Below are 16,681 nucleotides of genomic sequence, written 5' to 3' on the forward strand. Positions count from 1 at the left end.
TTCATTTGATACCCGTTCGAGTAGCTTTGCCCCCCAGCAATAATTGTGGACTAAGTATTTTATGTAACAACCTGTGAATTAAGTTGCACTTTATATATCTTGCTTCGTGGGAGAAGGCATCGCTTGCAGCGAGGCAGATCCCATTTCAAACCCGTCATCAATAATCAATTTGGGCGGTGCTTTGACGAAAACAAATACAACAAGACCAGGCCAGATCTTGAAAGCAATAGTCAGAAACTCCATTTCGAAAAAAGAAAAGAAAAACAGAGGGTGACTAGGAATCTCGATCCCTCAAACCCAACGCCATCGTCTATCCACATGCACCCGACTGCGGCATCATCTGCATATCAAATTGGCGCCTCCCGTACGAACCAAGACTTGCGATAAGCGTAAACTTAGAGACCCGGAGAGGACTCGGAGGGGCCATAAAAATCCAGGATCCTTCCGTGAACTCGAAACAAAGCAACCACGGATCATCATGGATTCATAGCCCATAAGAACCAGCCGTTGGTTGGCTCGGTTCTCGTCCCTCCCGCGACGTGCTGCCATGGCGCCCGGGCTCCCTCTCGCCGTCGCCTTCTTCCACCTCTGCCTCCTCCTCTCGTCGTCGTTGTCATCGTCTTCTGCCCGGATGCTGGTAGCCCCCGATGCGGCGGAGAGCACGGCCCGCAATGGCAGCAGGACCGCCTACCACTTCCAGCCCGCCAAGAACTGGATGAACGGTACGTAGGAACGAACGCTACTCACTTCGCTCCGTTCTGAATAGTTGGCCGAATATGGATTCATCTAATCTGAAATCTTCTGTGTGTGTCCGATCGATCGTGGATTCATGGCGAAACTGCTGCTCCGTGTGGGTTCATGGTGAATCCCGTGGGGCGCTCATCAGATCCGAATGGTACGCGGTAGCTGCTTCTCCTTTCTTCATTTCTTTCAGTGCATGTGAGATGAGTGGGGTTTTAATCGGCTCAATTGCAAACTTGGGCCGTCTATAATGGCCTTTCCTAGTCTAGTCTAGATTATTAAGGGCCCAAACTGTAGCACGGACTTTGACATGACAGACAATTCATGGTCTAGAATTTCGTTTTAGAAAGTAAAACGAGACGCCCGCACGCACTCCGTTCCCTGGAACTTGTCCACCAGAATTTTGCTTTTGCTGAAAAAAAATTAGAATTTTGTTGAACTCTGGAATGTCTTGACAAATTTTTATGTGGCATGATTTTTTCTCATGGAGAAAAACACGCGCATTATGCACATGAGTGAGGAAGAGATGCAGAGACGGATACGAGAAAGGCCATGTTACACATGAATTTGCCTCAACCCACAATTTTGCCATGAGTTCGGCTCATTGACAATTGGAAAACATTGACCCGTTCATAAGGAAAACCGGGCCCAAAACGGTACAATTTCATCTTCGCCGTTAGAACCTGCCTCCGGTGGCAATATTCTTCCTCCTGTCTCGCCATGTCCATCCCAAATTCCCCATGAACCGCGAGGGCCTCCCTTTGAAGCATTTCAGCTCCTTGCTCCAGGACTGTACAATCATCTTCAGATTGCAGGCCTGCTCGGTAACAATAAAAGAACAAGCATAACATAACAGGTGAATTCAACGGGCAACTCGACAAGTTTTCAAAACAAACTCTGTTACCCAGTTTTCAGTTTTTCACACAGCCCAACAATCTGAAGGTTTCTGTTTTTCGGCAGAAACATTCTCCTTTTGCAGCCGAGAGCTCTTAGTCTCAGGATCTCTAAACCAAAAAAGGAAAAAACTTCGAGCCTGCCGACATTAGACAGTACACCACCAACGAGCCTGCCGACACTCGGTAGTAATGGTACACCATCAGTTTTGCTATGCCAAGTCCTAGCAGGCACTGCATGCAGGTCGACCATGCTCCGCCAAGCACATCTCCAGGGACCTAAACTCTGACGCCCAAGCCCAAGCTGACCGACCTAACAAATACTGTCACCGATGGTCCGATACGACTACATTCTCGCCTACAGGTGTCCTATAAGGAATTGGCTGCATATATAGCACGGAGACCAGTCCACCGGAAATTTCGCCCGACATTTTCTCCTTGGGCGATGCCGGTGCCGGCGCCGGCGAGGGAATGAATCATCTTCAGGCGATCCACGTACGGCATGGGGCCAAACCCCAAACTGTCCCAGGGAGGCAGGGACTCCTCTGTTCATGCTGGAGACCATTCCGCGCCTTTCCTCTGCCGGCACAACGTGTTCACCGTGGATCTTTCCACGTGTGTCCGAGCTAGCCGGCTAGGGCGGCATTATCAAATATCAATATCTGCATACCAAATCGCCCGTCGATGCCAAACAATGGCGACAGACAAGCGGCCGACAAACATTATAAACACGCGGCGGTCGACCGGAGAAGAGGGCTGATCCACGAGTCTGCGTCTGCGTGACTGTGCGCGAGCTCGAAGCAGAGCAACAGGCATGCGAACCACGTCCGAATGGTCCAAGCCATTTTGTTCCCTTGTGCGCGCGTACGTCTTCGCAGTTCACACCGACGACACGGATGCATGGCGCTTCATCTTCATGAATCCTCTACAAATTTGCTGGGCCGTCTAGGTCTAGGCTGGTGTTTTCTAGGCTGTAACACGCGGCGTGACGCCCATTTCTCCCTCTGAAAATGTCTTGCCGGATTTTGTTCCGGCCGCCCATGTTCAAGAGTAGATTACCCAGCTCTGCTCTGGTCAATCTTGCTCTGTCAAGCACGTCTCCAGTTGCTTGCAGAGCTAGAAAATACTCCAGCAGACAGCAGGCAGGGAGTACAATTCTCACCGCGACCGTATGTAATCTCTAGCTAATGGATACGTACAAGTCATAGATGAAAAGTCTGCCCAATGCTTTCGGTGGAACTTCCTTCCACGCTACTCTCTGCGGACTGCGCCCTGTTTCCACATGTAATCTCTCTTGTGTTACTAGTAGTAGTAGCAATTCTTTCCTCCGGAATTTTGCGTACGAAGACGTGAATGAAGTTTGTCAACAAGAAAGCACGTGCACGCACACGGCTGAGGGAGAAAGAGACACGGGAATGAGAAAGGGACCGTCAGGGTAATCGTGATTTTCTGAATCATACTGCATCATTGGACCGTTTTTTCTCTCTAAGAAATAGGATTACCCAGCCTGTGCATCAAACGATGCACACAACCATCTTTATTCATTATTCAGTAGAGTCTGACAGACCATTTTTTAAATAGGATTACTCAGCCTCTGCATCAAACGATGCACACAACCATTTTTATTAATTATTCATCACATCTGACAAAAAGTCTTTTTTAAAGTAGGATTACCCAGCCTGTGCATCAAACGATACACACAACCATCTTACTAATTATTCATCAAAGTCTGATAAGGTAGATAAATGAATTAATCCAAAGCCTTCTTTCTCACGACCTCAATTGCTACACCTATAAGTTTGATGAAGTGTCATGGCACATCCACGCACACCGTCTAGTTAGGTGGCCATCGGCCTCTCTGAACAAGCCGAGAGCATCCACCGGTGTAGTAGATCCTCAACATAGACTGCATGTGCATACTGAAGAATCTCTCGCTGCCATCTTTCACCGTCTCATCTTTTGGAGAGATCAATGCATATGCCTTGCAAGGACCAATTGTCGTTGACGTTAGACAACGTCACTATCTTGCGCGCGTCCATTAGCATGCGTCCATCATCGAACCCCCATCTTGCGCGCGTCCATCAACATGCGTCCATCATCGAACCCCCACTGCCCCATGCCATCAAGAACCATCGTTGTCGGCGCGTCAGATGCCACACCACTCCACCGTTGCAGTCCTCCAGTGGCACCTCTAGCCGATGAACTCCTCCAAGAATGATGCCCCCAATGAGGGGAAACAACGGTGGAGCGTCGCCATCATCCGATTGATTGGTCAAGAGTTTCCTCCGAAGGTAGCGGAAGGAGGTGGAAACTTCACCTTGATGATGCCTTCAAGAAGAAAACGGCTCGTGGGCGTCACCATCATCGGCTCCGGCCACCCGCTGAAGACAAGGTTTTCACCCCGGACCTGTCCAACGAGATACCAACCGATATGTTGTGCACCGGCCCGACCACCTTTAAAGCCCCAGATCTGGCCGTCCAGATCCGATGACCACCCACAAGAGCACTGTCACCGTGGGAGTCCTAGTGCACCGGCCACTACCGGAGTGCACCATCATTGGAGCCTAGGAGGAGGGCCACCACCCCACCTCATGAAACTGCAAGAGCCGTCGGGAAAGATCCAGCTCCTGCTCGTCACCGTCATTGATCCGACCAAATCCGAAGCACCAGATCGTCGACGTAGTTCTGCCTTGGACTCGGGTACCACTATTCCATGTCATTGCGGGCTGGTTGAGCTTCACTCCCCACCACCGACTGGGGGGCAGCCGCCCAGGGATCCGGACCAGACGCCACCGCCGCCACCGACCACTCCCAACCCACCCCCATCCTCTGACCAATTTCCACTCGCGCCATCACAAGCGCCGTCACAGGGAGCCGCAGCGCCGCCATGGAGCGAGGGAGAGGCCGCGTTCCTGCGGATCCAACACCCCTCGCCGCCGTTCGATCCGGGGGAAGAAGGACCAGCCCTCGGCCCCGCTGGCCAATGCACGGACATTGCTTGTGCGGACCCCCGACGACGACGAAGGGGAAGGAGGGGCGTTGGCTACTAGGGTTGGCGCCTCTCATGTCGCCCGTGAGGGGCTCAATGGGAGAGGGTCGTCGGAATGAAAATTCGGGGTCGTGTGATGGACAATCAGAAAACATTCCGGTATCGCAGGAGCCGAGCTCTTCATTCATGGTGACTTTTGTGTCGACATGGTGAGGGCCTAACATGACGGACGTGCATGTGAAGGAACAAACATGGAACACGGTGCTACGAAGCGTAACGTGATAGGACATGAGATGAGCCTGTCGACATGGATTATCGGTCTTGCCTTGCGCCGGGGAATAAGCAGAGCACCACACATGTTAATCTTCTGTTGCTCACGCGCCAGCTCGCCGGCCTAACAAATACTGTACCCCCCTAGCAGGGACGAGGGAGTGTAATCTCGCGCTGTTGTATCGATGACAGCCGTCGTAATTACATCAAAAGTCGGGCCAATGCCGGCGGCGAAGCTTCCTTCCACGCTACTCCCTGTCCCTGCACGCAGTTTCTCTTCAGCATGCACAGTACGTACTAATCACCACAGTGTCATCAGTAGCAATCAATCATGGTTCTTCCAGAGCCTCAGAAACCTCGTCGCGCTTCCTTACACGCCTCTCCATGCTGCACTCCGTTTCCACTGACCGAAGTCCGTAAGCTCCTCCAAACCAAGCAGGCCGAGACAGCGCATGCAGGCAGGCAGGCTGGACGACATCACATGGTGGCCAAGTGGGCATGCAGCTCCTACGTGGCCGTTAGTTAACAAAGCCCGTTAGCAATCACCAACCGATCTTAATAACATAAACAAAACCATCCAGTGCCCATCCACCAACTGGCCGGAGAGACCCATGCATAATGCCCATCCTCCAGTCGATCGGCCAGCCGTGGAAGCAAGCAACTCGCGCCCTCTATGGCGCGCGGCCATTTCTCCGGCGCGTCACCACTGAGGCCATGACACCGGACTTTCGTGTCGCGAAGACGGCAGGTCGAGCCGGCAACGCCGGCCGTTGGCCGCCGGTGAGCTGAGCTGCGTGATTTGCCGTCTGGCTCCACGTAACGTAACGTCCACCCGTGTGTGTGTGTTGGATAAGATAAGAAGGCATCCAACTCGGCAACGCGTGGATGATGGGGCCATTTTCGATTAATAAACGGCTCGATTCATAAACATTTAGAATCAAAGAATGCGTCACATCGGCCATCGCTGGGCCTTAGACGTTTGATTTGTCATGTCGCCGGTAACCTTCGACGAAAAGAATGACCGGCCGGCCAGCCGGTCAGACGAGACCTCCGTCGAGACGTGAGATCCAGAAATAAAACTACTAAATGGAAGAACTCTTAAAACGTGTAGCTCTCTCTGGTAGTCTAGTCCTGGTATGCATTTTTCTACCCGTTGCTTTGGAAGCGGTTAACATATGGTGACAAGAAATGAAAGGAACCGCACCGGTTGATGAAATCCATGAACGCGTGAAGAGTCCTAGTAATTGCATTGCTCATACTATTAGACATTTTATTAAAACTTCTAGCCGCAAAAAAAAAACATTTTAAAACTCGGTTAGTCATGTTTTTGGTAAACTTTGGTATTCCCTCCGTTCCTAAATATAAGTCTTTAAAGAGATTACACTAAGGCCCAGTTTGGTACTAGTGTATTTTACGGAATTTATGGGAATTATCCCGATCAAACCCCTCAATCCCCACATTTTTCATAACACCATTTGGTTCTAATGTATTTACATGTATCATCCTCACATTTCCCCTCAAATCCTCAAATTATAGTGCATTTTTTGCAATACCCAATACACTACCCCTACCTAGTGTATTGGGGATAAATGAGGATTTGAAGGGATTGGGTGAAGGTTGAGGTTTCACCCAATCCCTTGGGGGATTATCCCCACCAATCTTCTCAAAAACACTAGTATCAAACAAGGCATAAGGGTCTATATACGAAGCAAAATGAGTGAATCTATACTCTAAAACATGACTATATACATCCGTATGTAGTCTTGTAATGAAATCTCTAGAAAGACTTATATTTAGAAACGGAGGGAGTAGATTATAAAGGTCCAAACTGGAGTTTGACCTAACAAGGATATTTCCAATGCGGACATTCATTTCCCCCAACATGTCTTGGCTCCCTTATGGCTCGACAAGTATATCTCACTTGTTTGCGGACAATGTCCGATCTCGGATGTCCGAAAACCCTCAGACTTTTTTTTCTCAAATCGAGATCAGGGCGGTCCATGGGAGTCCGGACGGCCCAATCCACTATCAGCACGTCATCTCACTCATCTATTTCTTCTCACCGGTCCATTGTGAGTCAAATTGTTTCATTGTCGGTCAAATTGGCTCACAACCAACATCCTTAAAATAAAAGATGTCCGAAGAGCGTTGAAGACGCATTGGCATCGAGGATTTACGTCACCATGATAGTGACGGCATTTTCACAAACATCTAAGGATGTTTGTTTGAGCAATAGTGTTGAAAACGCCTTGGCGTCAAGGATTTATGTCGGCATGATTGCAATGATGTTTCCACAAACATTTAAGGATGTCTATTTGAGTAATAACACTGAAAGTGGCTTGGCATCGAGGATTTATGTTGTCATGGTTGTAACGACGTTTCCACGAACATTTATGAATGTATACTCGAGTAATAGCGTTGAAGATGCCATGACGTCCCAGGTTTATGTCACCATGATTGTAACCACATATCGGGGGACATTTAAGCGCGAGTGTTTGAGTTATAGCGTTGAAGATGCCTTGACGTCTAGGATTTACATCGCCGCGATAGTAGCACATAATATCCGAGCAACAACCCTCAAAAAATTAATATCTGAGCAACACAAGTGCTTATTTCGTCAAAGTCAAAAAGTCCTGATATATTTTTTTTTAAACGAAAAGTCCTGATAATTTGATGGGAACATTAGAAGCAGCTGGCCCTATGGCCAACTTGTTCCATGACACCTTTCGCAAAGACCGCAAGCTAGAGTGCTCCGTCCCCGTTGGCCTTTTTGGAGCATCTGATCTGCTCACTGTACCTCCACGTTGCTCCTCCGTGTTGGATAAGAAGGCATCCCCGAGTACACGTGGACGACGTAAGCCCTTTCGGTTAACAAAATGCTGCTTTATCGTTAATAATTTCAAAGTCGTCACATCGCTTAGCGGCGGCATACAGATCCTGATCCAGTCGCCGGACCGGCCTGGATCTTGATTTGTCGTCCGGCCGGTAACCTTCCAGGAAAAGAATGACCGACCACAACCAGCATGAAAGAAAAAGAAAACCCTTTGTTCGTGGAAAAGACTGACCTACCACACAACCAACCACCCAAAAGGATAGAGGAAAAAACTATTAAATCCAAGCCATGTTCCCAAAGCCTCCTAAAAGTTAAAAACATGTGTGCTGGTAGTACAAATTTGGCTGAAATTGTATAGTAAGAACATTCTCCATACCGCCGGAGAGCAGAGCAGAGCAGGCGCCACCGCGGCATCATGGCTATCGGCGCACCGTGGGCGGCCACGGCGGGGCCCCACCTCGCCGGCGTGCGTGCCCGTGGCCGTGGGCCAAAGCGGCTTCTCGCGTTTGCCAAAAGCGGAAGAGAACATGGCCTCGTCTGCAACATGATTAATCTAGGCCGTCGACGCGTGAAATCTGATCCGCCACGTCGGCCTCCGGTTGGATAAGAAGGAAGGACGGTCCGCCGTGGCACCGCGGCGGCGTGGATCCCCCGTCGCCGTCACCCGGCCCTGCTCGATCCCGACGGGCTCGTCTCCAGGCCGACCGGCCGGTGGCCGGTCGAGCAAGGAAATAATTGTCCGGCGGTTCGAGTCCCCACGCCAAAAGGGTCCCAAAAGAGCATGCAACGGGAGGCCCAACTGGCCCATGTGCTCCACGTCTGCGCGCCGCAGCGCTATAAATTCGGAGCCTCCGAGGCGGTTTCATTCATCCATTCCTTCACTCGTTCACCCGAGCTGGAGAGCAGTAGCTGCTATATACTAGGAGTACTACTACCACGAATACATTTTGGCCATGGCCCGGCTCTCACTCGCGGCGTGCGCGGTCGCCTTCCACCTATGCCTCCTCGCCTCCTCGCCCGCCTCCGCCCGCTGGCTCTCCGACGAGGCGGCGCCGGCGGTGAGCGCCGCCGGCCGTGGGGGCGTCAGGACCAGGTCCGCCTACCACTTTCAGCCGGCCAAGAACTGGCAGAACGGTATGGGAGCCGACGCCCTGTCTCTCGTTTCCTCCGTTGTTTTTCACGGGCGTGAGCTAACCTGACTCTTTGTGTGCGCGTGTCTGGATCCGTTCACGGTGGCTTCTTCTTGGCGTGCTGAGCAGATCCCAATGGTACGCCACAGCTACTTTCTTCCTTGCTTGCCTCCTTGCTGATCCTACCTCATACGCTGGTGGTAATATGGACTTTTAAAACGAAGAAAAATACACTGGAGATATATAACATATAAGTTCAGAATTTTCTAGAGGGTTTTCCGTGTGAACCGGTCGGACCTGGGATTTAGTTGTCCCTGTCGGAGCGTCGCCGTCGGTGAACACCGGACGAGTGCTCGTGGGATGGGATGGTGCTCATCCATGGGAAGGGGAGATTCTGAACATGAACATGAGATGGTGGTAGGTTTGTGTGGCCCGCCGAGATATGGTGTCCATGTCGTCCAAGCGTCTCTGCCGCTTGTGCGTGCGCGTGCTCGTCGCTGGTCGCATGGCCCCCACACCTACCGTACGTGGGCAAAATGGTAACCTTTCTTGTTCAGGTTCGGTAGGAGGGGACGACAAGTGGAGTATATTGTTTCTATCTCCTGCTCCCGAGTAGTTGGTGACGGCTAAACTTTGGTTGTTCAGTCGTCAGACAAAAAAACACGGCAACTCGTTCTGTCAAACGAAAATATACTCCTTCCCTCCTTTTTAAAATAAATTTCTTAACTTTGATATAATTTTAGTATAAAATTATATCAAGCTTAAGACATTTATTTTAAAACAAAGGGAGTAGTGCAATATATGTTCTAACAAAACACAAGTATATGTTGTCCTCCTCTCGTCAAAATAAGTGTTGTGGTTTTAGTTTATTTGACTTGCAAGTTAACCGGTGTGATAAAAGCATGACAAAAAAGTTGATTTGTAGTCCCTTTAGTTTAGTTAGACACAAAAGAACATATCAACAAATTTTCGTGGGCAAGTCACGTTTTTTTGCACAATATTTAGTAGTACCTTTGGCTTCGGAGATGTATTTAGGCTTTTCAGCGACTTTCGGCGTTGGTTTTCCTAGTCTCTACGTGGAATTATGCTGGTCGTATGAACATCGCCATCAGGGAAGATTGAACTTATCCCTAGACCGACCATAGTAGATAACAGGAAAAGGTAGAAGAGATCCTAGCCAAGCCGGTGCCTGTCTGACATGACAAAACATAGCCACCCACACGTAACGTAAAGCTCCCTCCTCACCGGCCTGCATCGTTTAGTCATTGCCGTCACAAAACGGCAACGTTTCATTTCTTAATTCAGAAGAAGGGCAGCTATATATATCATTTTTTTTTCTATCTCCTGGTTTTTTTTTTGCGGGATTCTATCTCCTGGTATCGACCAAACTTAAACTTTGGTTGTCTGCTGACATTAAAGAAAAACATGACAATTTTGACTCGAAAAAACTTTGTGTCTGACAAATCATAGGAAATTTGATCCTTATTACACCAGATTAGTAGTACCTGGAATTGTGCTTAGACTCTTGATTTTCCTAGTTTCCTCTCTGAACCTCTTTAGTTGTACGTGGGAACATCGCCATCAGTGAAGGCCGAACTTATCCACAGGCCATACAGTGTGTGTGATAGGAAGAGGAGATCAGAAACAATGGTGATGCGTGTGTGGTCCGCAGGCGAGAGGCAGCTCGGTCGGCGTTGGGTGTCCAAGCAACGTGGATTTATCCTGGCCGGCGCAACGTCGCCGTCAGTGAACACTCAGCTTATCCACAGACCGACGGACCATAGTAGATAACACGGAAATGAAGAAGCGACCCTAAACTAGCCGAGGCTTGTGTGGCCGGCGGTTTGGTGTCTTGTGTCCAAGTGTTTAGTTTGTGAAGATGGCACAGCTACACGACGTGAAGCTTTAAGCTCCTCACCTGCATCATGATTGATTCAGTCACCACCCTGGACAGACAAAATTGCTGCGTTTTCTTGCTAAAGTTTAACAAGACATGTGACATCCTAACATGTTGACAAATCAAAGCACTTTCTCAACAACAAAAAGGACAGATTAAAGCAAACTTTGCTCATTCAGTCAGACAAGATCCAGTAACCGATCTAGAATCATTAGTCTTTTCGTTGTTGTTCGGAAAATCTGGAATCACCGGCTGCAGTTCCGGAACAGAGTTTTGCAGCATCTCCTGTATGTAACTTTATGTTTTTGGTTGCGCGTGCAGGTCCCATGTACCACAACGGATTGTACCACTTCTTCTACCAGTACAACCCCGACGGCGTGACGTGGGGGAACGGCAACCTGTCGTGGGGACACTCCGTCTCCCTGGACCTCGTGAACTGGTTCGCGCTCGACACGGCGCTTGAGCCCAGCCGGTCGTTCGACGCCAACGGCTGCTGGTCAGGCTCCGCCACCATCCTCCCCGACGGCAGCCCCGTCATGCTCTACACCGGCATCGACGCGCGTGGTGACCAGGTCCAGAACGTCGCCTACCCCAAGAACGCCTCTGACCCGCTCCTCGTGGAATGGGTGAAGCCCGAGTACAACCCCGTCATCCCTGTCCCAGCTGACATCAAGCGCGACGACTTCCGTGACCCTTCCACGGCGTGGCTCGGCGCCGATGGCCAGTGGCGCATCGCCGTCGCGGCCCGTGTCCATGACGTTGGGGGTGCCACGCTCATCTACCGGAGCAAGGACTTCCTGCGCTGGGAACGGAATGCTGACCCGCTTTACTTGGCCCACGCCGCCGGCATGGTGGAGTGCCCGGACCTGTTCCCGGTGTCCGAGCCCGGAGTGGAGGTGGGGCTTTCGGCGAGCGGCGCCGGGGCGAGGCACGTGCTGAAGATGAGTGTGATGGACACGGTCCAGGACTACTACGTTGTCGGGCGCTACGACGACACGGCGGACACCTTCGTGCCGGAGGACGACGGTGACTGCCGGAGCTGGCGCCGCCTCGACTACGGCCACGTGTACGCGTCCAAGTCCTTCTTCGACCCGAGCAAGAACCGGCGCGTGCTCTGGGGCTGGGCCAACGAGTCCGACAGCCTGGCCGACGACCTCGTCAGGGGATGGTCCGGTGTTCAGGTGCGCCGCCGCCGCCATGCGCACACAGTGCATCAGTAATTTTTCGATCAGCTGATCATACTCATTAATTGGCTCGTATGATGTCATACGCGCAGACTGTTCCGAGGAAGATATGGCTGGACGAAGACGGCAAGCAGCTGCGGCAGTGGCCGATAGAGGAGATCGAGACGCTGAGGAACAAGCGAGTGAACCTGCTGATACCTGAGGTCAACGCCGGCGGCGTGAACGAGATCATCGGCATCGTGGGCGCGCAGGCAGACGTGGAGGTCATGTTCCAGATCCCTGCTCTGGAGCACGCCGACGTCCTGGAGCCCAACTGGCTGCTGAACCCGCAGAGCCTGTGCGGCGAGAAGGGCGCGTCGGTGCCGGGCAGCGTCGGCCCGTTCGGGCTGCTCGTCATGGCCTCCGGCGACATGCAGGAGCACACCGCCGTCTTCTTCCGGGTGTTCAGGCAGAACGACAAGTACAAGGTGCTCATGTGCACCGACCTCTCGAAGTCGAGCACCAGAGACGGCGTGTACAAGCCGCCGTACGGGGCCTTCGTGGACATGGACATCGAGGCGCAAGGGGGCAGCATCTCGCTCAGAACACTGGTAAATTCCTTAAATCTTTTGCTCTGTTTCAGGTAACACGAAGTGTAGAAATCGAGCACTAATTACCGCTTGTGATCTCGACGAACAGGTCGACCACTCGGTGGTGGAGAGCTTCGGCGGCGGCGGCAGGACGTGCATCACGGCGAGGGTGTACCCGGACCACGTCGTGAACGGCAACAGCCACCTGTACGTGTTCAACAACGGCACCGGCGCCGTCAAGGTGTCCAGCCTCGACGCGTGGGAGATGGCGACGGCGACCGTGAACGTGCTCCCCGACGGGCTGATCGCGGCGAGCTCGGTGAGCGGAGCTCAAGCCTATTAGGATTCGGGAGCTGGGTTTTCGCTCGGTGGATGGATGGATGGATGGATGGCCATTGTGAATTTCTACGGCCGATTGGATTTGTCTGCCCAATTGTGGCTCAGGTGTACAAATGGAGGCTCCCTCATTGTTTGTCAGAACAGCACAGAAGAAGGATTCTAGGATGCTGCAAAGGAAAAAGATTGTAGGAAGATTTGTGTCTAGGTGTTGGAAGGTTTTGATACTGTCAATAATATAGTACTGGGGTAAAGTATAGCACGCATGCCCTGCATGATGGGCGTTGGCATCAGTTTAGAGTGTATTTCCAAGGTGAAAACGGGTGTCATGTAAAAGTATGATATCCGTTGAGTTGTACAAAATAATACTATTCAAATCTATAAGGTATATATTGTGTGCCCTGTTCAATCTTTTTTCGTACGCCTCCTATAAGTGGAGCTGGCTCTAGTATTATCCATAAGCATCTCTAACCGACTTTAGCTAAGGGTGCGGCAGATAGGTTTCAAATGTATAGGCCCATATTCATGCTCGATGTCCTGTTTATTTTTTTTACCAAAGTCTTGAATAATAGAGCCATGGTTACTGCTCATAAAACTATTTCCAAGGTGCAATCCCCGTTCATCAAAGGGCGTTATATTTTAGAAGGTTGACTACATGGCAAGGGGGTTGCTTTCTATGGGGATAGGATTACTCTTGCTAAAACATGTACGAGTAATATCCCTAGCCATTTACTTTCTCTTTTTACACTACCTAATGGTGTAGGTAAGAGAATGGATTTTGTCCGTGCACGTTTGGCTTGACAAGAGAGGGAGTGGATGAGATAGCATCATTTAGTCAAGTGGTTGGACGTTTGCCAACCCATGGATAGGGGGGTTTGCGGATTACTAATCTGGAAGTGGTTATGGAGATTAGAGAATGAGGAAAGGGATTGTCAGGAGATGATTAAAGCCAAATATTTGAGAAGGAAATCTTTGGCATAATGTGAATCATCTCCGGGCAATTCACATTTTCAAAATGGCTTACTGAATATAAAGGACATCTTCTATTCTTGTTGTCAAACGGTGTGGTGGTAATGGATGCAAGACAAGATTTTGGGAGGACACGTGGCTGGGAAAAAACACTTTGTCAACTTTCCCCCCGTTTGTATAACTTAACTTTCGTGAGCATGTTACAGTTGCTAAGGTCTTCAACCAGAATTTTAATTGTATTACATTCAGGAGATGTCTTTATGGAGAAACTCTTGCTATTGGAATGAATTACTCGATATGTGTCTCCAAGACATTTGGGGGCCGCGTGGCCCCTCCAGGCCGGCTGGCGATAGCCGGCCCATTCGGCCAACACAGGTCCGGTCGACTCGCGATAGCCGGCCCCTTCGACCAACCCAAGACCGGCCGACCTTCCCCTTTGGCATGTATGTGTCTGGCCGACTGGCGATAGCCGGCCACTTATCCAACGCGCTCGACCGCCTGGCGGGGCTCAGCCGACCGGCTGGCCTGCCGTCAGCCGGACGGCTGGCTCCCGTCCCATTCGGACGTACCGTCGTATGAAAGACACGACAAGACGAATGATCAGAGGCTATCATGACAACACATAGTATGGTATTTCCCTCTAAGTAATTCGAGCGGCTTGACTTGGCCCATGCGCAAACATGTAGTTGATTCAAAACCAATGCAACTTTCATGATATTTAAATTCACAGTGTCCATATCCTACTCATGCTAATTGTTCAATGATAATTATTCTCAATGCATGATTATGATCATTTTCGCTCTCTAGCTGGTTGCTTCTCAATCTATTGCTAGCCTTCACATGTACTAAGCGGGAATACTGTTTGTGCATCCAAACTCCTAAACCCAAGTTATACCAAATGAGTCCACCATACCTACCTATATGCGGTATTATCCTGTCGTTCCAAGTAAATTTGCACGTGCCACCTCTAAACATTCAAATAAACATCCATTGTGTGTCCTCGTACTGCTCATGGAGCGATGGGGCAATGTATTTTCCATGCTAAGCGGGTCATTCTCAAGATGGGTCTTTATTCGCATGTCATTGCACGAGCGAGGCTAGTAAAAAGTATGCCCAATCCTGCATAATCAAAAATAAATTAAACAAAACTACTCGGACAGTTGATACGCTGGAGGGCACCCGTGGATTCGGTTAGCCATGGCTTGTGTATGGATGGTGGATAGGAATAAAATTTATATTTCCTCTTGGGAACCACCAATAATATGTTTAACATGGAAGATATCGAAATCTCTATCGTGACGTTGATAGGAAAAGCACACCACTCAAAATTACAATTACATCCCTGTTTTAAACCTTGAGCTCTGGCACCTGTGCAAATCAATGCTTCCTTTTATGAAGGGCCTTTCTATTTACTTTTACATTATTTAATTTCATGTTATTTTCTATTATTTGAGTCATCACCCTCTTACTAAAAGCACCAGACCTGAGAGCACTATTGTCATTCTCATGCATTGAGTATAGTTAATGTTGGATGTGAGCATGACTCGAGCTTTTCTAATACGAATCATAATGTTTAGTCGTTGCTTGGATCTCAGAGGTGCTCTGCATTTATGTTTTGCGGTCTCAGAAAGGGCGAGCGAGATACCATATCATCATATTATATCATGATTGTTTTGACAAATTGTTCGCATGTGAGATATATTATGGTATTTTTATACACATGCCCCTGGTTCCTTAGATCTACTCTTCATCCCCACTCTATTAATTTTTGCTCACTTTTCCCCACTCCCTTGCCCGAAACCCTCAGAACAAGTTATAACGGACGTTGTTGTCGGGTCAATGCATTTGACCGTTAGCTGACGAGTGGGGCCGCGCATACGTGGGCGCATGCAAGACCGCGGTCGTGGGGTAGCACATGTCCATGGACATGTCCGAAATGTCCCATCATATAAAGAGGGCAACCACCTCCATCGCCCCTACCATTTCCCAAATCCCCTCCCTGCCGCATCGTCTTCCTCTCCCCCACTGGCGTCGTCTCACTCTCCTCCACTTCCTCCACCGCACCGTATCGCTCTCCCCCACCGCATCCTCTTCCTCACCTTCCTCGCCTCCATCTGTGAGATGGCCGATGCTTGTGGCGACGCCGGCGCAGCGACTGGAGATGTGGTGGAGCTGCAGGGTCCAGGCGCGGTGACCGCGGATGTGGGCGGCGTCCACGGTGGTGCGGGGAAACTCGCAACCGCTGCGGATGTGGCGGGCTCCGCCTCATCACTGCAGAAGGTGAAGGCGTCGAGCGGCGCAGTCAATCCAGATGCCCCTGTTGCACCGCCTGCCGTGGAGGAGCAGGTATTTGCACTTGCTTAGCTTGTAGAGTTAATTGCTTCTTAGTTGCATTGGTTAGATTATGATTCATATGGTAGTTCAGATGGTTAGAGTAGTTGGTTTGACGGATGGGCCGGGGTTTTCTGTAGGTTATGAGTTGGGGGGACGGGGGTTTTTGGACTAGGGTTTGTTGGATAAATTCGTTGCAAAAATACTATGTTTTGAACTATGATTTTAGGTGCTACATTGATTGGGGTTTTTAGATTTGGATAGATTTGTTGCAAAAATGCTAGATGTTGTGAACAAATTGGGGTTTTTGATGCTACGATGCTTATTAGATTTGTTTTTAGTGCTCACAGATTGGGGTTTTTAATGCTACTCAGATTCGTTGCCTTAGGTTGGGTCCCTATTAGATTTGTTTTTGAATGCTACTCAGATTGGGGTTTTGAATGTCATATGCCCAAATGGAATCCATTGATTAAGAAGTTATAAATTTGGTTCAATGTGTGTAAATTTGTCATATTGGGTTTTTTGATTCATTAGTATAT

The 16,681-nt window shown here is 49.9% G+C and overlaps 1 protein-coding gene across 2 annotated transcripts; it reads left to right on the top strand.

Moving 5' to 3' along the window:
* The first annotated feature begins 376 nt into the window (after window positions 1-376).
* Window positions 377-13,239, top strand: LOC123428000 (fructan 6-exohydrolase-like). 2 transcript variants are annotated; one of them, XM_045112143.1, is made up of 5 exons: window positions 377-722; window positions 887-895; window positions 11,075-11,934; window positions 12,030-12,527; window positions 12,616-13,239. In XM_045112143.1, the coding sequence occupies exons 1-5, from the start codon at window positions 548-550 to the stop codon at window positions 12,847-12,849; spliced, it is 1,776 nt and encodes a 591-aa protein (XP_044968078.1). In that variant the 5' UTR covers window positions 377-547; the 3' UTR covers window positions 12,850-13,239. The 2 variants fall into 2 exon arrangements, with proteins under 2 accessions (XP_044968078.1, XP_044968077.1); XM_045112142.1 differs by lacking the exons at window positions 377-722; window positions 887-895 and adding exons at window positions 8,586-8,860; window positions 8,986-8,994.
* Window positions 13,240-16,681: the final 3,442 nt, after the last annotated feature.

This window comes from Hordeum vulgare, chromosome 2H, assembly GCF_904849725.1.
Source record: "Hordeum vulgare subsp. vulgare chromosome 2H, MorexV3_pseudomolecules_assembly, whole genome shotgun sequence".
Classification (NCBI taxonomy): Eukaryota; Viridiplantae; Streptophyta; class Magnoliopsida; order Poales; family Poaceae; genus Hordeum; species Hordeum vulgare.